Source organism: Osmerus mordax, chromosome 17 (assembly GCF_038355195.1).
Source record: "Osmerus mordax isolate fOsmMor3 chromosome 17, fOsmMor3.pri, whole genome shotgun sequence".
Taxonomy (NCBI): Eukaryota; Metazoa; Chordata; class Actinopteri; order Osmeriformes; family Osmeridae; genus Osmerus; species Osmerus mordax.
Genome location: NC_090066.1, coordinates 12,128,618 through 12,156,265, shown reverse-complemented (window position 1 = coordinate 12,156,265; position 27,648 = coordinate 12,128,618). Strand labels below are relative to the sequence as shown.

Here is a 27,648-nt window from a genome sequence, read left to right as displayed (position 1 = left end):
GTGAAAGCAATGAGTTTCCCATAGGTGCACAGCAACAATTGACCTGTATTTCCTATGGCAGTGAAATCAATGATTTTCCCATAGTTGCAAAGCAAACAAAACACTTCAATTAGTGTTAATAAATTAACCAGTTAGGTATTCATCAAATAAACAAATAAAATGCTTAATAGAGTTAGGGAATAACAAAACAAACTATATGTATGAATATATGGTAATGTCAAGTAGTATCTGCTGCACTTACTATATGTGCTATTTGTACATAATTTGGGATTAAAAAAAAGATGCAAAATGAATAAATGTAGATGTAACTGAATATATTGTGCTTTGGAAGTTCTGGCTTCATCTGACTGGGCATGCATGTATAGAGGAAACACAAGTGACAAAAGTAAGGGAACCTCCGTGATTTATTAATGTGTATATCGGAATAGCGTAGACAATGTTAAAAAGAGGACTAACAATAAGAGCACTGGTGGTGGGTCACACTTGGGATCTCCACCTCTGATTCACAGGCTGCTGTGAAACAGGAAGGCTACTCTCCATTCCTTTTTCTTCTTTACTAAAAAAAAACAAGAAACAAAAAAACATCTGTACCATATCTGTGTTGACGGTGTCCGTTCACATTATTAGAATTCGACTGTTCTATGGTCAACAGAAAAGTGTTGGTCACAGCATATTAATTTCCTTTAAGTCTTTGCATAAGCATTTGCGACCATAGCTTATTTTAAAGGAAACTCATCTGGCGTTCAGAGAGGGGTTTAATAGGGTTCAATCTAGAACAAAAACAAAAATCACACGTCTACAGATAGGCAACTCGCCTGAAAGGAGATACAACATCATAGAGATAAATAAAATACTGTATCTCTACGTCCAAATCTCTTTCACTGGCTAGAAATTTAACTGGTTGGTGCTAGCACGGCAAACTTTGTGGGTGATATAGGTGGTTAGTGTAAAAAATGATAAAAAGAAACGTTGGAGGAGTACTACTAGACTAATGCATTCTTTCAGGATCCTACTTTTAGTTTTACACTCTACAACAGATATCAAGTGCCAACAGCTTTCCCTTTGCCATCATGCTCTTTTCTGTAAGGGGGTTGGGGGGAGCAACATCACAGGAAACGAATTCCGGCTCCAAACTGGACACCGTCGCATATCCTGTAAGGAGAGCAAAAGGGAAACAGGAAGCGAGAAGATTGAGAATGAGGTGGTGACAAATTATTTTTCAATTGTCCTTCCTACTCTCCCCTCATCAACAAACCAGGTACAGGCTTTTTCGGTATCTTTGTATGTACTTTGTGCGTACCTGTCACCACTCTGTACCCCCATGGGAACACAGTAATTGAGCTCCAGCCTAGCAATATTCCCCAGACGTAGCACAATTCCCGCTCCGTATGACCAGCGGATACACTCTGCCAGCTTTTGCAGATGGGCGCGGGGACCCTCACCTGGACATGGGTACAGGTCAGTAACAGTATCTGGTTTGACCCCAGCAGTTGCACACGTAAAAAAATATACATGTGTATGTTCACACATTGAATGTATGTATTGACTTAACATCACTTACCGTAGTTGAGATTGCAAAGGTTGCCGGCATTGAGGAAGAAGTGGGTTCGGAAGAGGTCACCAAATCCCCCCCGGCCTGGCCGGAAGGGCAACGGTGTGTACAGGTGGAGTCCCCCAGCCCAGTAGGCCTCCCCCCCCAGGTAGTCACCTGGAACACAAGTTATTGGACCATTTGAAGTAGACTTTTTTTCTGGTCCGGGGCAGACAGGGATTGGTGTGCAGCGAGCATTTAACCCTTACCCTCGCTCTGTGGACCAATGCTGTACATCCCGAAGCCTCGCACACTAGTGGGACCACCAAGATAGAACCTGGGCAAAAAGCAGACGCTCAACTCAGGGTGAATATAAATCAGGCCACATATGTGTTAGCGCCTTTAGTATAAGAAAGGTGCATTACAAATCAAATGTATTATTATTATTTGCACATCAGAACAAGTCAATATTTTCATTTAAGAGCATCGCCTAGTGATTGCAACCAAGGTGAGGTAATAATGATGTTTATAGTCAGACTAGGTTATACCTGTCAGCGATGGAGGATGGCTTTCCTCCAATTGGGTAGAGCATGCCACCCCACAGAGAAGCAGAGAGGACCTAAAAGAGATCATCATATGTATGAACGACATGTCTGACAACCATACTACACATCTAAAAAGGGAGGACACGTTTATTTTCATCTTAAGAAAAACACACAATACATGAAACTGCGATTCAACGATTGTAAAAGACAGCTTCCCCCACAGGCATTGGATTAAACCTACCTCAGTTAGCTAAATGTATTCTGCTGGAAAAAACACCTTGTTTATTGTTTAAAGGGGTCATTGACTGGGTTTTTGGGGTATTTCACACTGTTCCTTAAGGTCTCCGAATAGGGTATGTAACATTGGTTGGGCTGAAAATAGCCCGGGTGCTGTTCTATGCCCCCTGGTACTTCCTGTAAGATTATCCCAGGAAAAAACGCTATGTTTTCTCCTTTTATGGTATGCTCATGAATATATAGATGAGCTGCGCGCTGATTGGTTGGTTTTCAACGAGTGAAGCTGCGGAGCAAAAACGCAACATGGCCAACAGCACACTGAAACATCGAAGGTGGAGACTTGAAATAAAAACGTGCAAATAAATCTATTGTGTCTACACAACACTGTTTTCAACATATTTACTAGATATCATTTGAAATGATACATTAGTTGTATCCACTTTTGTTGTTGAAGCAAACGGGATCGACTTAGGTGGGTAATGTTACAGTTTAGCAACCAAACTATATCGCGATTCAACTCAGCTTCAGCTAGATATCTTGCTGAAAAATTAAATGAAAAATAACCTGACAGATCTGAACAAACATTGTAGATGAATTGTAGATTTACATGACAACACAGGTTATTTATTCAAATGAAACACAGTCAGGAACATGAAATAACGCATTAGCCCCATTGCCAATAAACTAGGCTAAATCATCACACATTCTACCTATGCTCTTGCGTTAAGCTAAACTAAACTAGTTGACATGCCTACAGTCTAGGTGTTTTCGCTATCTAGCTGTTCTTGCATTCCTTGCAAATCAGCGTTAATAAAAAGCAGATGGGCTAGAGTCTAGCTAACATTGACTCGACGGGCATGGCTGATGTTTGTTTATACCGTAGCGTAGAAGATCCTTGTGCAGTTCGACCCTCAATTCGACCCGCAAAACACATTTGCTCAAACCATTTCACCAAGGACAATGTAAAGCAGGATTTGCTATGAAGCTGTTGCTGAAAAGAGGTGCGTTCCGACCTTATGTTCATGTGAAAGAAATGTTGGGCCTATGTACAATGAATGTGTTTTAGGAGAAGTTTACAGTTGGTTAAGAAGCTTGATACAATGAATGTTGATTCAACTCCATTTGGTAGAGATGCCATTTGCAGTTTTATGACACCTAACTAGGAGACGTGAAGTCTAAGAGACGGGAAGTCTGGGTGACCTGAGAGAGTTCTTGTCACCTGGGGGGAAGAGACAGTTGGTCTGAAGACAATGTGGATTCAACTGTATTGTTCTAAGGATTTAACCAATGACAGAAGAGATTTGATATAGCTGCATGTCTGTAGGATGGACCAATGACTTTTGAGAACTGTCGTATCTATAAAATGGTCTGTTGAAGAATGTTCTGGGGGTTCAGGGCCATCAGCTGGGTAGTGCTGGAGGGCTGGATTCTCCCGGTTCCATTCTAGAATGCTAGATGGAGCTGTATGGAATTGTCTTTGTGTTATTGTCTTATGTTTGTGTGTCGATGATGTTATGTTGATAACGTTATGTTTAAATCTACGTCAAATAAACATTAACTCTGTACTTCAGCTTAAATGATTGATTCTCTCAAAAACTTCCACGACAGTTCATCACAACCGCAAGCTGTAGTATGATTTTGTCGGTAACAGTTATTAGCAATGCTAACGTATCCTGTATGTAGCACCTGCCTTTCTCCAGTTCTTTCAAATAGATAATCTAGACAGGCGTTAGCAATAGGCTCGACTGCTATTCGTTTTCTGGCTATTTTTTTCGGAAACTTCCCTTCTAATGCCAACTACAGCTAGTCTAGCTAGAGTCATTTGCTAGGTAAGGTATGTTGATGTGTTTTGAAACGCATATAGCATTCTACCTATGCTAGATACAGGAGATGTTAGCATTGCTAATAGGCTAACTGTTAGCTACAAAATCATACTTACAGCTTGCGTTTGTGATGAGCATACGATTGGAACAGCACCTCTTTTCAGCAACAGTGGCTTAGCAAATCCTTCTTTAAATTGTCCAAGGTTTTCATTCAAAACTGTCTTTGGTGAAATGGTTCAAGAAAATGAATAAATGTGTCGAACTTCACAGGGATCTTTTCATAGATAAAAAATCAGCCATGCCCGTTGAGTGACTGATTCCTTTGGAAGATTATGAAAAGTGTCAGCATTCCCAGTACAGCCTGGAACACTGCATTTACGATGGTCCATTTTCAATATACTTTAAAAACTTTCAAACTTTCTCCTTTGTTGTTCGCGTGGAAGTACACAGAGCAGCGCGCAGCTAAACTAGTGTCTGAAATCCTGGGCCAGAACACCAGAGGGCTGGTCTGTATGTAAATGTTGGGGCGTGACAAAGGTGATGCGGAATGTGACGTCACAAATTCCGCTTTTTTGAAACCGATCGTTTTACAGCTGCAGTTTCAAGTTGTGAGATTTAGATAGGAAAGAGGTGTCAATGGACTTTGAGGTTCACTGTATGTCCCTTTTACCTACCTATCGGTTTCGCAATCAATGACCCCTTTAAATAATTGCATGAATCGCATTTACGGCGGATTTGAAAGGGTCTGTCAATGGATTAAGAATCAAATCAAATAAGTACTGTAAATGTTGTAGGTACTGTATGTAGGGTTGCCACCCGTCCCGTATAATACGGGACCGTCCCGTATTGAACGGGACCGTCCCGTATTTAACAATACAATTTACCGTCCCGTACTGAGTCAATACGGGACGCAATATGTCCCGTATTTTCGTGCTAAACCTACTCTCATGCTTACGTTACGTTTTCACATGCTCCTACATGAAAAATATAATAAAACCAAAAGTTTCACGAGACATGGTAAAAATGACGTTGAGTGACAGTGACTGCCTGTCATTCTGATACGTCTGTCTCGTGAAACTCTTGAATATCAGAATGACAGGCAGTCAGTCAAGCAACGTCATTGTTACCATGGTTACGCAGACTCGGACGCGGGGCTTTTAAAAATGTCGGCTAATAACCCTACCTTCGGCCCATGTCCGCCTGTCAAACGAAAGAGGCTTTCAAAATATAGAACTGAATGGCAGACGGAGAACGAGTGGGTGAGTCCCATCATGGGAAACGAATTCAAGGCAAACTGTAAAGTTTGCCACAGGATATTTTCTGTCGCCCATGGTGGCCTGTCAGACCTGAAACAGCACTCAGAAGGGGACTATCACGTCAGGGCAGCGCAAGGACAGAGGATGCAGAGTGGAATTGCTCAATTTATGATACCTCAGACTTCCCCAGAGATAGATACGGTAAGTTGTGGGCAAATGTGTGTACTGTTACACATTACATTAGTTAGTCATCATGTAATAACATTAGTTAAATTCTATTTAATTTGTAAAGCTAGCATACAAATGACAAGATTACTTTAGTATACTGGCCTAGCTAGCAGAGGGCACCTCGACCTAAAGTTGTTCATATTTGAAGGATGGTGAGTCAACACTTGACAAAAATAATTTATTAAATCACAACTGAAGAAAGTACAGCAACATAACAACTAAAAACATGTTGTGTGGAGAAGGGCCTCCCAGATGTCTGTGACCAGCACTCTCTTAAAGTGTATGGGACACACAGAGCCAGATCACAGTAACACCCTCCTCACCTCTACCCACAATTCTAATTCTAGCAGACAGAGAGAGGAGTCACAAACAGTTATTATTAGCCATTTATTAAAACTGGCTGTATACTTAAGTCTTAGAATAAAGCCTATATTGTTACGGCAATAGCCATACATCTCTGAATATTATGAGCATACATTTTCTTGTACATTCACTTTTTAATACTGTCAACTTTGAGGATTTTAAGGTATAGGATGGCCTAATTTCCAGTCTGTGCCTAAATATGATCATATATAAGTACAAACAATTATTTAAAAATATATATTTTATATTTAATTGTTTCTTTCATACTTCCTTCCTCCCAGGTAACAGCTGCAGAGCTGACTCAGGTTTACCACACTGTAAAGCACAACCTGAGCTACAATAGTAGCGATTGTGCACAGAAGCTCACCTCAAAGATTTTGCCAGACTCAAAAGGTTGCCAAAAAAATCTCCTGTGGGAGAACCAAGGCAGAGTCATTAGTAAAGGATGTGCTGGCACCAAAGGCAGTGGAAGACGTAGTCAGGATGTTGAAGAAGGATGAAACACCTCTACCTTTCTCCATCCAGACAGATGCCTCCAACAAAGGCAACAGAAAGATGTTCCCAGTGGCAGTCCAATTCTTCACACCAGAATGTGGTGTGGTGAATAAGATGATCGACTTTGTCGAAAATCCAGATGAATGTTGGCTTGAAAATAGAGCAAGTTTCTGCTTTCAGCGCAGACAACGCAAATGTGAACTTTGGGGTCCACAACTCTGTCTATACAATGTTGAAACAACAAAATAACCACTTACTTCAGGGTAACTGCCATGCACACATTGTCCACAATACGCTCAAGCATGCTCTTGACAACCTAAGTGTAGATGTAGAAAATGTGGTTCTTAAAGTTTACAGCTTCTTCTCCATATCTGCAAAAAGAAGAGAGGCTTTAAAGGAGTTTAGTGAGTTCTGTGACCTTGAGTTCAGAGAAGTCCTGCGGCATGTCACTACCAGATGGCTGTCCCTCAACCCTGCCATCTCACGACTCCTGCAAAGCTGGTCGGCATTGAAGTCCTTCTTCATAAGCCTTGGAGATGAGTGCCCCAAACAAATCAGGACTTTGTTGAAGCTCACCACTGAGTCCGGAGTACAGGAGAATGATGGCGATGTTGTGGAGGTATATCTCCTCTTCTGCAACAACATTCTCTCTCTCTTTGAAGAGGTTGTCAAGAAGCTTGAGACCAGTGCTACTACATGTGTAGAGCTGTATCCAATCATGCATTCATTCAATGCCAAACTAAGGCAGAGGTGGGATGACCAGTTCTACGGTTACCTCACAAAAACAAAGCTGCAACTTCTCTCTCCAGTTGATGCAGGCAAGGCAAGGGAGGAGTTCACTGCATTCATCAACACTGCCCTCAGCTACATCGAGAAATGGTTTGACTTCTCTGACAGCAATTGGCTTCACTGTCTTCTACCCCTCTCTCTCCATGGCAAGCTCACCTTCAATGACCTGGAGAAGATCTGTGAGAAGCTTCACCTCATGGCCAGAGTGAACATGGACGACCTCTATGATGAGTGCACCACACTGAACATCGTTGTGGAGAAGTTCCTTGAGGGGGATCAATGGAACAATAAATGTTTGGTAGGCAAGTGGATGGCTGGATTTCAGGCAGCTGATCTCCCAAATATGCTCAACATAGTCTCATATGTTCTGAGCATACCAGCCTCCACAGGGTTTGTGGAGAGAATATTCTCCAAGATGAACAGCAAGTGGAGTGACGCACGGAACCGGTGCTCGGTGGATCTCATGAAGTGTGAGCTACTCGTCTCAGTGAACTTCGACCTGTCCTGCAACAAATTCCACACAGTGGTTTTAAAGGACAAGGCATTGCTTCAGGCAGCAAGGAGCAACAACAAGTACACGTGGAAAAAAAGGTAGAGAGGGTGGGGGATAGGGTAGGTTATGGTTAGAACTAGTATTTACACCAACATAATGATACAGTAATGCTGGGGGTAGAACGGGAATGATTTACACAAGTTCGAGTGTTATTGGTTAATTGGGGGAGATGTCTAGCCTGGTTTGGGAATAGGTGGAAAGATTGAAAGGGGCGGGACCAAGGGATAGGAAAGGGAGGGTTAAACTATGCGGGCTTTTGAACCTTACGAGTAGGCAAACAGTTGGGTTTGGTTCTGAACGGGTCTCACCAACCTGGTTATTTGTTTTGGCGGACATCTCAACCCCGGGGTAGCTGTCGTGTCCGCACAAGGAAATATATCTGGGCTCTTGAGCTATCAAACTGACAATGTGATCCCTGCCTCTTTTGTCCTGAGTTCTGTCTGTTTCCCCCGCACGCTACAATACTTATATACTGATATGTAATATACAAAATTCTTGTGTTTCTGTACAAAAAACTAAACATACTTGCACGATTACAACTTGGCATTATTATATCAAGCCATATTTAACGCGACCTGTAAACGTCCAGTGCAGTTACAAACCCAGTATGATGAATTAGATAACTAGCTAACCATTAATTCCAAACAGTATGCAACACAGTATTTTTAAAACTCAATGTGGCATATAGCTACTAAGAACACTTAATACATAACATTTAACTTACTGATTGGATGCATGCAAACATTTAACTAAACGGACACATTTGAATACGGTAAACCAAAATAAGAAGTCCCATGTGTAGCACGGTTGATGATGATTGTAATGACTTGGTATTCTAATAACTGCCTCGATCTCTTAAAGGAGCCCTGCTCTTTTAACAATTGTTCTGATCGGCTTGACAGCAAAAAATATTCTGAACTTAATGCATTTATCTTCACAACTAATTGTATTGTTAATTTAATTTCACAAATAAATTAAATATCCATCATAGTGGTCTTTGGTGGTCTACCAGGTCATTTGCTATTTCTGAGTTTATCAATGGTTTCTTGCTTCTTCCAAACTAAATAGTTAATTTTGACAGACCAAACATATTGCACATGTCCAGTATCTGATGTTTTAATCCTTAAAGCCCCCACAAAAAATAAAAAAAATACTTTACTGTGATTCATATTTTGTTCAAGAGTAGACTTCCAGTATAGGATTCAGTATAGGATTGTGAAAGAAAACTCTTCAAACTGCACAGATGCCAGTTTAGTTATGTTTAGTCATAACTAAACTGGGGGTCAGATGGCTGAGCGGTTAGGGCGTTGGGCTATTAATCAGAAGGTCGTTGGTTCGATTCCAGACCGTGCACATTGACGTTGTGTCCTTAGGCAAAGCACTTCACCCTACTTACTCGGGGAGAATGTCCCTGTACTTACTGTAAGTTGCTCTGGATAAGAGTGTCTGCTAAATGTAAATGTAGTCAAGATCAAACATTTTAAGGCACATAAATGTAAGAAAAACAACATTTTCCATTTAGGGCATCTTAAATACAATAGATGCATCTCTGCATTAATTTTATGTTTAGAGTGGCAGAGGAATTTAAGTTGATGCATAAAAACCACAATTTGGTTAAGAAAACAATCACCAGAATGCAGGAAATTAAGCATTTAACACCCAAAATCTCCTGGGGGACAACCCCCGCTTAAATATTTCCCCCCGACATTGGCCACTGCCAAGGTGTCCCTTATTTGACCACATTGGAGGTGGCAACCCTAACTGTATGTAACTTTACTGCAACTGTAATGATTTAATAATAATAATTGTAAATAGGTCTTCTACATTTTGTTGCTAAGTAACCATGTATTTCAGAATGTTTGGTGAAATTGTTCCTATGGTGAATTTTGTTGTTGTTGCAAACACCAGTCTTTGTGAAATCAATAAGAACATTTTCAATTCAAATACTGGACTAACCACTGGTTAATCTTGGATTTTGGAAATCCAGCATCAGTTGAACCTGACAATGTTTACCATTGACACCATTGGAAGCTTTCAGCCAGCCATCTTCACCATAGGTATAGATGAAGGTGAGGTTGATTTAGATGTGGTTTCCCCACTCATGACTCTGGACACATTTTACAGGTTTGCTGTGGATTCCAGCCAGCGCTGGAATGAAACCCAGGGACTTATGGGGGAATACTATGGCAAACTGGTGGAGGAGAGGAACGAGCTGAAGGTAAATATTTGTGAGAAGGAGATGCTGCTGGCTGAGCTGCAGGGCAGAAAGGTGCACTTGGACAGCCTCAGAGACCAGCTGGAGAAAATAGTCAGGGGAGTAGACAGGAAGGTTGTCCAAACGTTGGACGTAGAGTTCAGGCAGACCAAACTGCTGCAGAAGAAGCAGGCTCACAGAAGGCTCCAGGAGAACCTCCTAGAGAACATTCAGCAAAAGAATCGGAAAATGGAAGTGGAGGTGCGAAGGGCATGGAGGTATAACATCTAGCCCAGCTAAGGAGCTGGTGGAAGAGCTTTTAGTGGAGGGTCTGAAGCTTTACAGCAGAGCCAGGGCTTGTTCTGGAAGGCAGATCACACGCCGCACTACCTGGCTGGGCGAGTTTCAGCATGGGTATTAAACGTAAATTACATTGTATGTTACCTTGATCTATTATTATCTTATTCTGTTATCATGTCAGTGCTGGTACTTCTTGATCTACAGTCAAATTTTCTATCACTGAGCTATACCCATCCACCTGATGATAGCTGTTATGTTTTGAGTTTGTTGCTGTTATGTTTTGAGTTTGTTGCTGGTGCGGGTGGCGTGGTGACGTCATTGCCCGCAAGTGTTTCACGTCTTGTTACATTGTTTCATTTTTCAGTTGCCGCAGCTTCGAGGTTATAATTGTTCATGCCTACGTAGCTTGTGGTTCATCAATAATTTTTGGCCCCTTTGATAGCATCTTTGGTAAGATAGTGGTTTTGAAATGTTGAGGTTTCACCCAAAACAAATATCTGATCTAAAAGTTGTTCTTATGTCCCGTATCTATATATGTTTAATATTAGCAAAGCTCTCTGTGTCCGTTTGACACGGTTGTCAAGGTTACCAAAGTAAACTTTATTTCTTTAGGTAAAACTGAGCTTTTGTCATGTTTTTTAAATGTACAAACTTTCATAACTCATAATAAGAAAATGTATACAGCATGCTTTCTGTAATATCTTCATTTTGTTCAGAAACAATACTTAGACTCAGGCTCACCTAGACTAGTTAGTATGTAGCTAATATCAGCATTCTACTCCGTGCTGTAGTCCACCCAGTTTCATGATTTCTTTGTTTTATAAGCCAATCTGTTCATTAACATGCTTCTATATTTATTCTGTAACATGTCATTGATACATTGTTATACTCTCCAATTTTACTTTCTTACACTTTCAATAAACCAACGATGTTGGAGGAACACGTCTCCAGTGGATTGTTTGTGGGAAGAGTTTAGCTGCCTGTCAAACTATAGTCAGCACAGTATAGGGAGGACAGAACAATAGCCATGAGCAAACTTGAACTTGAGGTTGATAGTGACGTTTGTGCAGTCGAGTGTTACTCAGTTGGGTGCTGCTCTTTGGTAGTGAGTGATAGGAGGGAGGAGTAGAGCTCGACCAAACTAACTGTCTCACGGTAGCTAATGGGGGGCTGTTCTTAGAGCCTACTTGGCCAGCATTTCCTCCAGACACACTCCCACTGTGGGGCTTTTCTCGTTGCAAAAGGCATTCTATAAATGTAATGTATTAACATGACTATTAAAACCAACAACATCAGGGTGATAGAGCTCTGGTCTCTTACCGAGTCCCACACCAGCCTCCTGTTCAGCTGTAGCTCAAAGTCCTCCTTCAAAAAACTAGCGTCTCCACCTGTGAAGCCAGCCAGCTCCTACAGGGACCAGAACAGACACGGACACTTCAGCTGCCTTTTTTTTTGTCACCAGACAGATGCATATGCCTCTGACAAACACACGTACCTGGTTGATCCTGAGTAAGGCTCCTTTCTTGGGGAAGATGGCAGAGTTCCTGGTGTCGATGGACATGGTGTGCTGCAAGGACAAATTATATTCAGATGAGTCAAAACAGAGGTCCTCTCACCACATGGAGTCGGGGTTACGAGTTATCAGAGAGGGTAGAGAGCCAAAAGGAGGTGGAGGTACCGAGAGGGCAGACTTGAGGGAGTGTCCGCTCTCCTCTCTCACGGCGAATGAGGCACTGCGAGCCAGACAGCCCAGCTCCCTCCACACGCCTTCCCACTTCAGAGTGTGGTTGGTCCTCCACAAGGGGAACTACACCAGAACCAGGGGGAGAGAGAAAGTCTAAACAGAAAAAACGTAAAAGGCTCCCAAACAATACACAAGGAGTCATATACACACATGTAAATCTGTGAGACGGCTTACATTGAGCTCTGTAGAAAAACCTCTGTCGGTCTCCTTCAGGGAGCTCCATGGAAACTGGCCAGTGACTTTGTACAGGTTGAGGGTGAGGCTGAAAGACAAGGACAATGGCTCTCAACAGTAACCACTAGTAACAGCACTGTAAACTGTTAATTCTGGAAAAATGTAAGGTTTGAATGCCATACAGCAAAGACATTAGTTTGAAAGGTGACACTAGAAAGGACACCAGATTTAGTGCATATCAATAACTAAAGACAGGATTTATACAAATGAGTACTCTTTATTCCGGCACCTGAGCGCATAGTGAGGCGTCCATCACCAGATAGCTAAACACTCTTAACCTTTTAAGAATCCTGTTAAATTTGCCTGAAAACGCCTAAACAGCATACCCAAAGTAAATTGGAAGCTGTTCTTGAACCATTTGGAGTACATGCATGTAAATGATCTCTTTTGAAAGCTGACACTCTGAAGTTATGTCCCCTGTTGTCAGGACCCCTGTCAGTCCTACTAGTGTTGAGTAATAGAAGCTTGAACACAAGGAAAGTGAAAATTTCTATTTCCGCCTAGATTTTGCTAATACCTACCACCTCTAGGCCTGAAGAGGCCTAGAGGTGGTAGGTATTAGCTGGAAGACTAAATTGGACCACAGGTTGAAGCCTTACCCAATTCAAATCAAAAGTCAAACATAATACCACAATATATTCATATTTGACACATGTTTTTATAAGAGTACATCCATTCATTTTCTAAAAGGGCCTTTTGGAGACTCCAAAATGACCCTTTGTAACCAAGGTCAAATACTCAGGATAAAAGGTATTATTTTTCATAATTGTTATCTCTAATGAAAGGTGGTACTTAGAACTATCATATATAATAGCTAAATCCCTAATTAGTATTACTGAAACACAAAAATTGAAGCATGAACACATTGGAGTGCTTTATCTGATTCCCAGGATTGGCGCACAAAGAAAACTGGTTGCGCAATTACCATATTGCGCAATCGACTTATTTTGACGGCTCCACAGACACATACAAATGAGGTATTGGCATTTTCAGCTAGCTTTCAGCTACAAGGCTAACGAGCTCATTTCAGAGCCAGTCGAAGCCAGTTCGAGAAATTTGTTTAGAAAGAGTGTGGGGGGGGGGGGGGCGGGGGGGGGGGCAGGACGCACAGACCTAATTGGCTTTAGAGGGCTGTCAACGGGGCATGGAAGCTCCTATTGGGTCAAACAAGGTGTCAATCAAAAGGGGAGGGTTCAACGGACATTTTGATGCCTTCATATCGTAAATACTCCGTTGCTAACCGGAGAAAAGAACACTTTTATGTGAACAAGTTGTTTCTTCCGTCGGCTAACTTGCATAATGAAACAAAGGATAATGGCTATTCATGAACGTAAAACATTGTATTTGGACGAATTACTTTACATGGTTAGATACTTTGAACCCTTGGGAATGTACGCAGATCAAGTTTTGATGTGTTGTTTGCATACCTGGACGACACAGAACCTTTGAGGGTAAGTAGAGACGTTTGGCTTTGTAAACAACACCAAAGTGGTGACTGGACAAAGACGTTGACTAAACTTGTTGTTGTGACTCGATCTTGAAATGGTTTACATATCTACAAGCACAAGAATCGTAGCTTTCCAATGATGTATAACATGTGTAGCGTCTAAAAAATATATTTGTTAGAATTTAGTGCGTCGTAACTGAGGAAGGGGGGGGCAGCATTTTTGTAACGCGGGCGAAACAGGAACATAAACAGGTTTTAATAGACCGGAGTAGCGCTAGGTAGCTCCAATGATGAAGAAGCGTAAAGTCCGTTATGAACGTGAACTTGTACGTCCATTTATGTGTTATCTTCGGGTCATTCTGACCCATCAGTAATTGTGTCCCACCGTCGTATTGCGACAACTTTACCGCATACAAAAACAAAGTGAAGCATTTTCTTTTAATCGTTGGGCTGTCTCAGACCCCCCACATTGCAAAGGTTAAAAGAAAATAATTTTTATTTGTTTTTGTATTGGATAAAATTGGGTAAACACAACGATGGTTCGTTATGAACCTTTGGGTCATGTGACCCGAAGGCAGCACGAGGGTTAAAGTACAGCGTTTCCTTAAATCATTTCCAAGAGTGTGAAAAAACAAAGCTTTAAGGCTTACACAGGCAGATCGAGCCAGATAAAAAGAAAAGAACATTAGGTTACCTAGCTTGCTTTACCGAGAGATGGTTACTAATGGTTACCAACAACAATTACCCCCTTTCCACCAAAGTGAACCGGGAGCTAGTTCGGAGCTGGTGCTAGAGCCAGTTCGGAGCTGGTTCAAGAACGGAGCCTACTAAGAACCGGTTTGCTTTTCCATGGGCTAAAGAGCCACCACAGAGCCACGTCATTACGTCACTGTATACTTCTCATCTTTCCTAGCAACGCTAGCGCGGCGGCGCCAAACACAAAGCATAGCCCGTCTAAAGGCTGTTTATTAATCCGAAGAACGTGTTTTCTTGGCTATTGCGCAATACCCTGGACTCGCAGCAGTATGACAACACCGGCATTATCAGCGCAACATTTTATAAACTTTTGCTGTATAGTGCTTGTGTATTACATTTGTGTTAAATATAGGCTCAATAGCTCATAACATTTGTGTTTGTCATTTCACTCATTTGATAGGATTATGATAAAACGCAGCAACTGTGTCTGCACTGCGATGCTAGCTAGGTTATCGAAAAGTCAGAGCAAATTTACAAATTAGCAGTTTCATCAATAAAATAAGCACATTTTCAGAAACTATGACTAAATGTAAATGTAACTACACTGCCCAATTCTCGTTACATTTTAATTCAGATTCTGATTTACAAGTACCGTTTAGCTGAAATATGAATTGTAAAAACTTAGAGCAATGGCGGTCAAAGGATTCTGTTTGTCTTGTTGGTCACGGTAACCCCTGACGCAAGCGGTTCTTTCTTGGTTCACAATCTAGCCCAGCTCCGAAGTGGTGCTTTTTGCGAACCACTTACGAACCTCTTTTCCGGTTCTCAGTCTGTCGAAAGAGAAAGAACTGGTTCGCGATTAAGCACCAGCTCCGAACCGTCCCCCAAAATGCGTTGGTGGAAAAAGGGTAAATGAGACTTTAAGCAGCCAATGGTAACACAAACATTCAAATACACAAGAAAGGGCGAATGGGCTGAATACCACTTATTGCCCTGCGAGAACACTCAAACAGAATGAACGCATGTAACATTACACCATTCATTTGTCACATGATGTCACTGTAGCTTTGCGCCGCCATCTTACCAACTTACAGGGGGTGTGTCTATTACCGAACACTTTACGAAGTACACTGCAATACAGTGCACTGCAATACAGTGCACTTACATCTGTAGTGCACTCTGTCGCTGATTAGTGCTGTCTCAAATGGAACACTTACGTTAACCACTTGGCAGAAGTGACCCCCCCCGAATCTAAGGTGGAAGTGACAGACTCAAATCTGCTCGCGAGTCATTTCGTCCGCCATTATTTTAGAAATGAAATGCTGCCGAAAGGGCTCTTCCGCTATGTAGCCAATATGGCGCCCGTTTAGGGCGAGTAGTGTCCATCGTTCTACACTGCATTTTTTGACCATTTTTGACCAGGGTACTTTCAGTGCCCTGAATTCTGCTGGTTCTGTCAGTGTAAGCGCCCTAAGCACTGAAAGTCAGTGCTCGAAGTGCACGGTAGTAGACACAGCCTCGGTCTCAGTCATGCCTGCAATATGTCGTGCAGTGTCGTGCGTTGGCTGCAACAACAGATGAAAGAGGAACCCCGGACTGGTATTTCATTCTATACCAAAAGACTAAAGGCTAATTCTCCTACTATTGTTATAATGGATAGCATAATAATAGTTGGAGTCGTAGATCTTCTGTAAACCTTCTGTAGGCCTCGTTTCCCTTCCCTTCATGTTCTTCCAATGAGTATAAACACATCTCAGGTCTCGACACATCTCATCCGCTTGTCCAGGACAAGTGGATTTTTTTGTAGCCCAAGTGGAAGAGAAATGTACTTGACCCACTGGACAAGTTATACCTCAAACATAATAAAATGCCATGTTACTTAACGTTATGTGCAGTGCCACTCATTACGTCTATTTAACCAATTTTAAAGTTGCTAGCTTTTTTCCTCTGTGTTTCGGTGAAGTTGATAATTTCATCTTGGTGAATTCTGCACCAAAAATGTTGAGGAGGACATTTAGTCATTTAGCAGACAGCCTCTTAAAGGACAGCCTATAAGAGAGAACAAGATTCCCCATTGATCTGTCGCATCAGAATTTTTATTTGGGTCACGAAAGTCTTGAAATTTGAGTGAGAATGCGTGGCCCGAATAGTAGGCGGCAGCCATGTCTTGGTCACCCATTACACTGTTTTGACGTTAGCCTCAGACTCGGGCGCTCATTGGCAGTGTTCACAATGTTGTATTTTACTCCATTATACACCAAAAACGTCAGCGAGGACTGCTTTTTGTAGACACAAGCCTGCCGAAGATAGCCAGAATCTTGGATTTCTTTAACCAAGCCTGTTTCATTCATCATTTGCCTGAGAAAGCGACCTCCGTTAGCCAGGCTAGTTTTACCCGTTTCACTAGGTCAGGCTATTTTAAAGGTCTCAGACATGTGACTTTTGTGCATGGAATGTAAGTGCCTCAAAAAGTTAATGTCAAGCCCTGCATTTGACATTAAAGAACATTGTCCAGATTAATGACAGCTAGCTACTAAGATGAGTGGTAGCTAGCTGTTAGCCACTTAGCTAACAACTCACTACCTAGTCAGAGTAAACTACCACCAAAATCATACGTTTAAAAAATAATAATACTTAAATTTACCATGATTAAATAGTCCTTGGTGGCCAGGTGCATATTGATAAGCATCCGTACTCTTGAAAGCCTTCAAGCTATCCCCACTGTTTGGGGAGGGGTTATGCACAAGATAAATGTTTATAGCTCTGTCATGGAAAGCCAATTGGGGCAAGCCTGGGGCAGATAATAAGGGACAAAAGAAAACTAGGGGTAACAAATAAGGATCAGAGCCTAAAATTGAAATTTTCTTGAGATATCTCTGTCTCTCTCATTCAAATGGGCAGTGTGGGCGGCCATACATGGTGAGATCGGTCGTGAATATGGCGGCGTTCTATTTGGAAGTGACGTAGGTGGCACCTATGAATATAGGTATGTATATCCTAAGTATGACAACTAAAAAAAAAAACAGAAGGAAGATAGTTGTAAAAAGTTTTAAATCGCTTGTGCTTTTGTTCAAAAATAAATATCATACTGTCAGCATCCAGAGTTAAGGAGATTTTCTTTTTATGTACATACATCTTTATAAGGGTTACCTCCATTCCACAAGGCATAAGTAAAGTTGGTCATGTGGCTCCTATTTTAAAAATAAATTGCCAGGCTTCCCTTGCCCACACATTGACTCATCCCTGTAGCCTATCTATGATTGAACTCGTATGGACAGACTGTGTGTGATTGTCTTTGTCCGCTTGCATTATGTCTGGAATACCTGATAGGGCTAATCAAGTGAAAGGGGTTTTCATACTTGCGTTCAAAGTTGCCCGGCTGGGGTTTGAAGTAGGACAGTCCGTAGGAAGTTTCCTTGGTACCATAGGAGAACTGGAAGGTGAGCTTCTCTGCACGGCCAAATACATTAGGCAGCTTCAGACCGAGAACCTGGGACACAGAGAGAGACCGTGCACACATGTTCAAGCAGTTTGAGAATTGATATATTGGACAGCATATCTGTCACGTGTGTGTGTCTGTGTATGTTCTCTCACCATGCTTCCCTCGTTGTTGCCGACCATGGTGTTGTAGCTGCCTGTCAATCTCTTCATCTCCGTCACTTCGAACGTCACATCTAGGCCGTTGGGCAATGCATCTTTACCTAAAAAGATTTAAGATTTGTATACAACTCTGATGATCCCTTTGCTCATCCAGCACTCTGCTTTAATTCTTGAGTGCAGCCATGTTAAAGCATAAGCACCCTACCTTCTGACGTGTCAATAAGCACTTCCACCTCCTTAAAGATTCCCAGTCGCAGAAGTTTCTGCCTGGCAATATGAGACTTCTTCATAACCTGTCAGAAGATAACAACATACAGCAGTTTAGATTAACTCAGACAGTTTCAGTGTTGTCATTACAGCTCTGGCATGGCTGATGAGGAAAAACGGAACACTTACGTCAATTAGGTTTTTTGCATTAAAGACCTCAGAGATCTCATAACCCAGGAGATCTTCTTTAGTTCTCCCCAGACCCTCAATATTGACATTCTGGACCACAACCTGAAATGAGTAGAGGGGTGGTCAGCCTTATTACCATCAACTACTACTGACTTTCACACACTAACATGTGAAATGTCCTACTCTGAGCCCACTCACATCTTTGTTTTCGAGGACCTCTTGTTTCGTCTCCTGCTCTGGTTCAGGTGCTTCCATCATATCATCCGGGTTGACGCCCAAGTCACGCCCGTGCATTGGAAGCGGATCTAAACTCTGTAGAAACAAAACAAATGGACACACTTGACAGTGTCGCACGGCAGGGAACCATATTTTGCACAGAAATGTCCGCTAGAGACATGTGCAAAATATGGTTAAAGCACATGTTGATATATATATAAAACATGTGCTTTTTTATCCACACTGCAGTTCCGTCGCCGTTCTGTCAGTGCTTAGTTCGTACAAAATGCTATATAGTCTTACACGATGATTGCACATTGACTGCTCGGGGAGGTCATGCAGTATGTAACCAAGACGTCGTTGTTGTGTCAAATAGATCTTACCCTAGCGTGGACCGTCCCCATCTTGACGCTATGGTCGTCAAATATGTTCCCTTTGACCTAAGCGATCTTTCCAGATAAATAAGACAATGAAAGAAATGAATAACGATGGCTAACATTTACAGGACCAAGCCCCCTTCAAGGGAGACGCCATGACACTCTACGTTCCTTTCCCGTCTTCAGCGGTTGGTCTGAAAGAAGTTTGTCATCGTAAAGGGCGGGACAATCACTCACGACATTAACTAATCTTCACCAACAGAGAGCAGCATCGCCATATTTAAACACCCACAGTTGGCACTCAGTTCATTTTTGAAAATAATCCAAATTTAGATCATGTCTCATGGAAGATTTATGAATAATACTTCAAAAAAGGAACAGCAAGCCTAATATTGTCTATGTATTGTCAGTAGCTGAACATTTCGGTAAAGTTGAACCCTTTAAGCAACTGCGAACCTACCATGTCATTCATCAATGAGTATACCATTCACTTCACTCTGAAAGTCAAAAGACAAACGTATATTCGTTTCTCTGTTCTCTATTCTAGTCATGTCAAATTGATTAGGCTGTTTAATCAACCGTTTTTCTTTCTTTCTTTTTTTTTTTTTTACCTCAAAACTGTCTCTAGCGGAGGAAACAATATCACCAGCTCCAAACAACTATGGGACTGGTAAAAGTGCGGTTGGGCCATAGGGTTGCGCTCATCTCACATGGAGATCGACAGTAACAATCCGCCTCTCTCTCTCTCGCTCTCTCGCTCTCTCGCTCTAAATTACACCTCAAATCCCCTCCTCAAATATGTGCAAGCCAATCAGCAGGCGAAGACAGGCTCCGTTGGTCCTGCTATTCTCTCCAGCGGCCAGTACCAAAACGGATCTCTTATCAAAGAAACACACAACCCAAAAAACTGCATTCTATCACTGTTTTACCATGGGAAGTTCTGTTTTTTCCTGGGACATCTGCTTGTTTATCCTCCTCATAAACACTTGTGAGATGATGGGGAATGTTGGACCCGCAGGTAAGCATTAGGCTACTGGCTTACATTTTACAATGTATAAAACAGTATTAATATAACATTTTCATACAGCTGTTCTCGTAACTATTCGCGGCATCTGAAATTGTTAAAATTATGTTACGGGATCATCTTGTCAGTTTTCAATATAATGCGCTTGTGAAACCAATAAACTTTTAATAGGCAACAATCGTTCCAAAATGATGAAAAATACTGGTGGGTGACAATTGAAAGGGTTGTGCTAACATAATATATGGTAATGACTTGCACAGCAGCAACGCGGAGTCTACCCACTTAAGTGTCAATTAAGTTGTAGACTAACAGATGTGTTATAAATGTAAGCTTGATCATAATTAACATACCTTAACATTTGTTTCTAGAAACAGAATTCTCGAGATATAAATCTAAATTATTTTTCAGGGTAAATAAAGTTTAAGCTTAATTGCACACAGCCAAGTAGGCCTACCCTATATTTCAAAGTGCTTGTGTTGCTGCACTGGGTGAAACAACATTTTGTTAGAATCTGTAAAAAACTCTGTCTCTGGCGTCTGAAATCAAAATTCCATTGCTACCAAATAAGCCAAGTATTATAGAGACTGAGCCCATTCATGTGTCAAAGTACACGACGAGGCTAGTCTTTCTACTCCTCCCCTCACACAAATCCCCATTTGAACCGACCAGAGCATCTTCTCCGGATTTGCCTGCTTGGAGGTGTTCTAGTATGCATGCTGGGAGAACTTGGCCGACGGATGGCCTTCATGGTCTCTTGAGATTGAGACGTCATTTTCGAGCCCCATATCGACGACCATTTAGCGGACAGAGCAATGCATTGCCTCCCTCCCATCAGGAATGGGTTAATAAGACAGACATTAAAGCATGAGGACTGGGCTTCGTAAATAAAGTGTAGGTTTTGAATTAGCTACACATCAGACATTGCACTTGACTCCCAGATATTCATTGCATGTTTAGTTTCATACTTAAAATATAATTCTTTGTCGACAACCTATGTCCTGTCCTGTACTAAAGCTGCAACTGGACTGGAGTTCTGTCAGTACAACTTTTCCACAATCCCACTTTGTCGTTCCATGCAATCTTTGCATGGGGGCAAATAAAAACAGACACCCACTTGATAGACACATTTTTATTATAATAGCATTTTATTGTTTATTTTTTGCATTTTGTTGAACTGGGCAAAGAGCCAGGTGTGAGGCCTTATTACCCCTGAGTAGAGAGCAGAGATGACTGAACTAGTCTATTTATATGCAGCTAAGGGGCAGCAGGTTCTGTTGTATGGTCATCTCAAAACATTAGGAGACCAAAGCAGCAATACTCTTCACAGAGATATGCAACAGTGCAGTCATAGAAGAAGATAGAGAGAAAAGGATTGGATACACACATACCCATCCCTCATCCCTCTTTCAGTTTGTCTTTAATCTCAGTCTTTTATCTGTACCTCTTTCGCTTCATTTCTCTTTCAACCCCCCCCCCCCCCCCCCCAACCATGTGTGTGTGTGTCTGTGTGTGAATGAGATGTAATTAGTTGGCCCAGGATCTTGCCCCAGATGTGACAGGCCTCTCTAACAATGAACTGATCAACACACACACACACACACACACATTCTCTCTTTCTCTCTCTCTCTATACATACACTCACACCCTCGCTCACTAGTCTATACTCTCAGTCACATACACTACCACACCCTATCTTTGTCTCTCTCTCCCTCTCTCTTTACACACATAAACACACACATACACAAATCCTGTCTCTTTTGTCCCTCTCTTTGGAATCCTTTTTTCCTGTTTGTTAGAAATGTATGTGTATGAATTTGAACCGTGCACTTCAAAGTTGACCGGCCTCATCCACTGTTGTGTGCAGATGCGGACGAGTGTTCCGAGGACACGGATGACTGCCACATCGACGCCTTGTGCCAGAACACCCCCAAGTCCTTCAAGTGCATCTGCAAGCCAGGATACAAGGGAGACGGCAAGAAGTGCAATGGTGAGTTGTCCTACACACACACGTGCACAAACGCTCATGCCCCTCCAAATTCCCATACGATGCACAGAAACGCCCACTCACCCTCCAACATGCTCATTGTGATAGTAGATTATAAAGCTGTTGTGCAGCACCACCCCCTGCCCTCATGCCTCTCCTAATTAACTAGGAGGAAGTGGACTCTGGGAAGACATGAGGGTGAGAGGGGGCAGCACCTGGCTGTGCAATTGCACCTCGGCTCGCTTCTGCCTCAAAGCACATCAGCGTAGCCCAAGCTGAAAAAGTGTGCACGCACGCACTCTCGCAGACGCATGCACACACACCACATAGAATGCCTGATTTCCCATGTCCATGCTAAAGCTAACGACTCCTATTTTGAGGTGAAAGCTAGACAACCAGAAGAAGACTTTGATGTTTGCAAGAGTATTGGTCGATCTATGTGCAGGTTTATGTGTTGTTCTGTGTTGGTGTTGCATTTTGGGTCTGCATCCTTTCAAGTACCATCTGTTTGACTAAGTATTTGTGGGCACGTCAGTGAGTTAATCCGGTGGATATCCGACACTTTCCCTGTTTGCTCAGCTGCGGACCGGTCCCCCCCTACCTTACACACACCAACACACACGCACAGACACACACGTGTATGCATGCACATACACACACACACACACAGAGACTGAGGCCCTCATGTACGTATATTTGCAAACGTAACGTTATCAGCGTCATGGCCAACCCGCAGAAAGCACACGCTGATACTTCAGTTTACGTCATATTTACCAAACCTGCAGTTCATCGGGTAATCAGCGGCTTTCTCCGCCCACTATACCGTAAATTGCGAGCATTTAAACGCGCAATTGAATGGGCCTCCTTCTCTCTTTCTATCACGGATCAGCCACCAAAGTCAAAACAGTGAAAACAAAGATTTAGTGATAACGAAATTGATGAGCTTGTTCATGAAGTAACAGCGGATTTAAATATTATACAAAGCCGGAATTCCACACCGACACAAAAAAATCTTGACCGAAATTACAAAGTCCTAATGATTTTGTGTTCTATCATCCGAAAAAGTGGGGAGTCAGGTGGCTGAGCGGTTAGGGAATCGGGCTAGTAATCAGAAGGTTGCCGGCTGTGCCGGGAATCGAATTGAATGACGTTGTGTCCTTGGGCAAGGCACTTCACCCTACTTGCCTCGGGGGAATGTCCCTGTACTTACTGTAAGTCGCTCTGGATAAGAGCGTCTGTTTAATGACTAAATGTAAATGTAAAAGTGTGATCCTTGTGGCAAAAATATTTTCAGCTCGTCTCCTTGGCCTATGCCTTCGTCTTGCTCAGATTACTGCTGCCATTTCACCAGGAGGCATATGCGAGGAAACCCGCAACCTTGTTTTACACCCGCTTTTAAGAGGCGCAGAATTTTCACCGTAAAATAGAGGCGCGCTTTCACAGGCGGTTTTTGTACATTACGCGGAATACATAATTAGGCGCACTTTACGATTTATATTTACATTTAGTCATTTAGCAGACGCTCTTATCCAGAGCGACTTACAGTAAGTACAGGGACATTCCCCTGAGGCAAGTAGGGTGAAGTGCCTTGCCCAAGGACACAACGTCAGTTGGCATGACCGGGAATCGAACTGGCAACCTTCGGATTACTAGCCCGACTCCCTCACCGCTCAGCCAACTGACTCCCTATTCTTATATCTCGCACCCTCCCATCTCTTTATGGGAAACTCCCACTTTCCCCTTGACCCTCCCGTGAATGCATATGCATGACACGGAAAAGCGCAATTTGCCATTTTCAGTTCCCGCGATAGGCAGTCAGCGCTTTTACCTCAGTGCGGCATGTTTGTACATACCTCGCCATGCTTTTACGCGCACGTTGCGAAACAAATACGCCTGAAGTGGGCGCAAAAGCGTTAGTACATGAGGCCCAGAGAGTATAGAGAGACAATGTGTCTGGGGGTCCTTCATCTGAGCAACTCACACAGTAATATAGCTGCAAGCAGCAATGAGGGGCCAAGCAGATAAATGACGAAAAAACCTTTTAGACATCCACGGAACAGGGTTCCGAATACAATTAGCAAGTTTGGTGTGAATCCATCAAAGATTTGCTGATATACGACCCAACTTCCTGTTTGGCGGCACTGCTGCCAATTCTGATGGCTGTACCGGACAAATGGTTTCGAAAATCTAAAAACCGTGTGATAAAATTTGTGAGGGTCGGCCTGTAGATGACCCTTGCAAATCTTTGTTTATTGCAGCACCCCCTAGAGGTTAAATACACAGACTTTTTTGGACGTCTTTAGAACAGGGTCCCGAGTCCATATACCAAGGATGGGGTCAATGCAGCAAAGATCTGATGAGAAATTACCGTGCTTCCTTTTTGGAGGCTTCGTTGCCGACTTTGATTTGGCTGTGCCGTACAAACGGTTTCGAAAATCAAAAAACCATGTGATAACTTTTGTAAGGCTTAATCTCACAAAAAATTACATTTTATTCATGAATTTAAAATGGCAGTCGCAACAATTCGGCTGGTATCGCAAGTTGACATGTGTCACTGATTGGATCACCCAAGATATATAGGCGTTAGTGGTCCCCTAATACTGTATCTGAAGTCTCTTTCCCGAAATTCAGCCTTGGTGCAGAATTACAGCCACTACGAGCAGTCCCACAATGAGCTTTCCTTAGAACATGCCATTTCTGTGTCTGTAGCTTTAAATGCTATGAGGAGAGTGGCGGGGCGAACTGCCATGCTTCGGTCGTTTGCAATCCATGATGTCTCTCGAGGAAAAAACAATATCACGCTTGAAAGTCGTAGCCCATTTTCTCATTGGCGGGCCAAATTCTCTGGGCGGGCAAAGCAGAGAAAGGGGAGGTAACCTTTCCCCTTATGACAACATAAGGGGAAAATTCCAGATCGGACCATTTGAGCTTTCATTTTCTGGCCGCTCTGGCCGCTCTGTCCATTCGCGCACCTCACAGTTGCGTATTGATCAGACAAGAAGACACGCTTATCAACTCGATTACTATTGATCAAAACAGAACGAGGGTTCGGCTGTAGCCTACTTGAAACATACTATTGAGAACATATTCGCTGACATGCATTGCACGCGTGATGAACGCGACTTTTTTTTGCCTTTGGCGCTCGGGATTTGTCATTGGCGCTCGGGAAAACGGCTTTGGCGCCATTTTTGGGAAAACTTTCTCTATGCAGGAAAAACCCTGGCTATCTCAGATGGAATCGCGATTCAAACAGTACCATCTGCTAACTGAAAATATTCCCCCAAAAATGTAAATGAGCTTGAGATTTATTGAGTGGAAAATCGCTCATTCATAAAAAGCTCACTGGTAGCGATCATTGTTAGTAACAATGCAAAATGCGATATAGCCCTGTGTGGAGAAGCTGCCCGGTAAATTCTACTACTACGGTACAGTACTAGACTACTGCTGTGTTCGTCTTGATAGCGATTGCGTTGGTTGAATTGGATTTAACGTTCTGTTGTACGGTTTAGGCTGGAAGTAAGGGGAGTGCCGAACATGTTCTGTCGCCGTTTGACTTCCTAAACAGCTGTGTAGATGTTTTTGTAGTGTCTCGCGTAGGCTCCAGCGTTGCAGTGAGATACACTGGTTTAAAACCACAGGTAATGATAATTTCACCCACAAATCCTTTACTTGTAATCTAATGTCATAATAAATCCTACAACGAAAATGTATTTGTGAGGAATGTTTATTTTAACGATTGAAAACAGATTCATCATAGACCGCTGTAGTATGTGTTGCCCGGGCAACAGAGGCTAATGTCATGATGCTAATGCTTCAGTGTAATAGTAGACTACTGTACTGTTTCCGAAAGTAGATGTACTTCCTTAATAATATCAGCTTATATTGTACATTACACATCACAAATGAGCAAATAGTTATCACCCAGGCCTCTTTGCTTGTGGCGTTTCTGCAGCTGCCTTGAAGTAAAGCAGTTAGCCTAGCTATCTCCAAGAAGTTAACGAGCTGCTAATGTTCTGCTAAAGATAGTCACGCGAGTTTTCGTGACGTTAGTGACGTTAGTAGCGTCAGTGACTGTGGCTAGCAAGTTAGCCACCGTTAGCTTCACCTTTCGCCACAAAAAATTCTACTTAAACCTGTGCAACGGAACGTAAATAAAAATACAAGCAACTCAATCGCTACCAAGACTAAACTTTTGACACCTAGGTTGTCACCCTAGTCCAAATATTGACTGAGGCTTAGGGGTGAAAAAAGAAATAATAATATATATGTGAGAGAACAAAGGTTGTGCCCTTGCCGAAGGCAAAGCACACCCAAGTAGAGAGGGTACAATTTCTGGGGAAATTGTAGGGTGTGCTTGCTTGCTTTGGTTTGCAGATGTCTGTTTATTATGAAACAAGCTGAACCCCCTTTGAAACAAGCTTTAACATTGTTGTCACCGGCAGTATTTTTCAGATGGAATCGCGATTCAAACAGTATCATCTGCTAACTGAATCATTTGAATTCCGCCGAAGGCATTCAGAATATGTGTGCTACCCAAATAATGACTAAAAGTAAGCCTTTGAGAACGGGTTTCTCAAGCCAGGTGGCGCATTAGACCAGCAGCTCATCTCCTGTTTCCAAAATGCATCACAAACTGCTTGAGAAAGCTTTTCTACTATGATAATTGGAGATGAAAATAAATTATGTTCAATAAGATGTACTTGTGTTTATTAACTGTTTATTAGATTAGTTAGCTTGGCTGATAGAGCTGTGCTGACCGGCTTGCCTCGATTGCACTGAAACATCGTAGTTTGACGACGATTCTTCCCCTGCGCTACATCGGTGCTTGGCCCGGCATCTCCCGCATTAGCTAAGGGATGCTTTGCGTTTAGGTGGTATTTGAGACTGGAAAAACTCCTACAGTAAACTAATTCCACATAGCACAAGGTGCAAACAACCTTAGTCTTGTCGAGGTTTCCATTGGGAAGCTTCTTAAAAATAAATTTTCCCTGAAGCAAACCAAGCGGCTTCATAGCTGCATCCATGTTAGCACGTCACGTTTGATGTGATAATTTTATACACAAGGCATACACACAGGTTCGAAGACTCGTTCTTGCCCCCTACAGTGCAATTCGGCTAGGTATACATCCGCGCTAAAATATCAAGGTGAAAGTCATCATAGCTTGCGTAGTATAGACCCAGCTCCCAACCCAACTTTGAGAATAGATTAACGGCGATATTTTTTTTATCGCCGATAAGAGTCGCAGCGCGTTAACGCGCGTTAACGCCGATAACGGCCCACCACTAGTTTTAATTAAATACTTGCTTTCCGTGTCACTGTCTGTCTTTAATTTAGCTTATTTTCTTCATTTTTTAAATCAGTGGCGGTGATTAAAACTGTTGGGCACTCACTGACACTGGAGATTTAGCTGGCTGTGCTCAGGATAGCCAAAAAACACAAAGAAATATGAGAACATTATTGAGACATTTTTATACAACGAATGCCATAATATGTAGCATGTTGAAAGTGTTCATGTAGTCTTGGCTCTTCCTCTTGTTGTGTTTGGTGGAGACTTAAAATCGACACTGGCTGACCCTGAATGGGGTAGCCCTTGCAAGTGATCCCCAAAAACCCTG

At 42.4% G+C, this 27,648-nt stretch overlaps 2 protein-coding genes across 3 annotated transcripts in view; one reads left to right on the top strand and one right to left on the bottom strand.

The window, feature by feature from the left end:
- Positions 1 to 386: 386 nt before the first annotated feature.
- Positions 387 to 19,190, bottom strand: samm50l (sorting and assembly machinery component 50 homolog, like). The gene is made up of 15 exons (XM_067254744.1): positions 19,031 to 19,190; positions 18,630 to 18,743; positions 18,432 to 18,533; positions 18,241 to 18,328; positions 18,030 to 18,136; positions 17,795 to 17,925; positions 12,233 to 12,320; positions 11,993 to 12,121; positions 11,810 to 11,881; positions 11,635 to 11,721; positions 2,080 to 2,150; positions 1,801 to 1,868; positions 1,562 to 1,708; positions 1,301 to 1,442; positions 387 to 1,152 (listed from the first exon to the last, which is right to left on the bottom strand). Exons 1-15 carry the CDS (start codon positions 19,049 to 19,051, stop codon positions 1,107 to 1,109), a joined length of 1,413 nt encoding a protein of 470 aa, XP_067110845.1. The 5' UTR covers positions 19,052 to 19,190; the 3' UTR covers positions 387 to 1,106.
- Positions 19,191 to 19,954: 764 nt separating this feature from the next.
- scube1 (signal peptide, CUB domain, EGF-like 1) overlaps positions 19,955 to 27,648 on the top strand; it is a 145,786-nt gene continuing 138,092 nt past the window's right edge. For both annotated transcript variants that reach the window (XM_067254644.1, XM_067254643.1), the window contains exons 1-2: positions 19,955 to 20,042; positions 21,913 to 22,035. In XM_067254644.1, coding sequence (XP_067110745.1) covers positions 19,955 to 20,042; positions 21,913 to 22,035 — 211 coding nt within the window. The remainder of the gene's footprint in view (positions 20,043 to 21,912; positions 22,036 to 27,648) is intronic.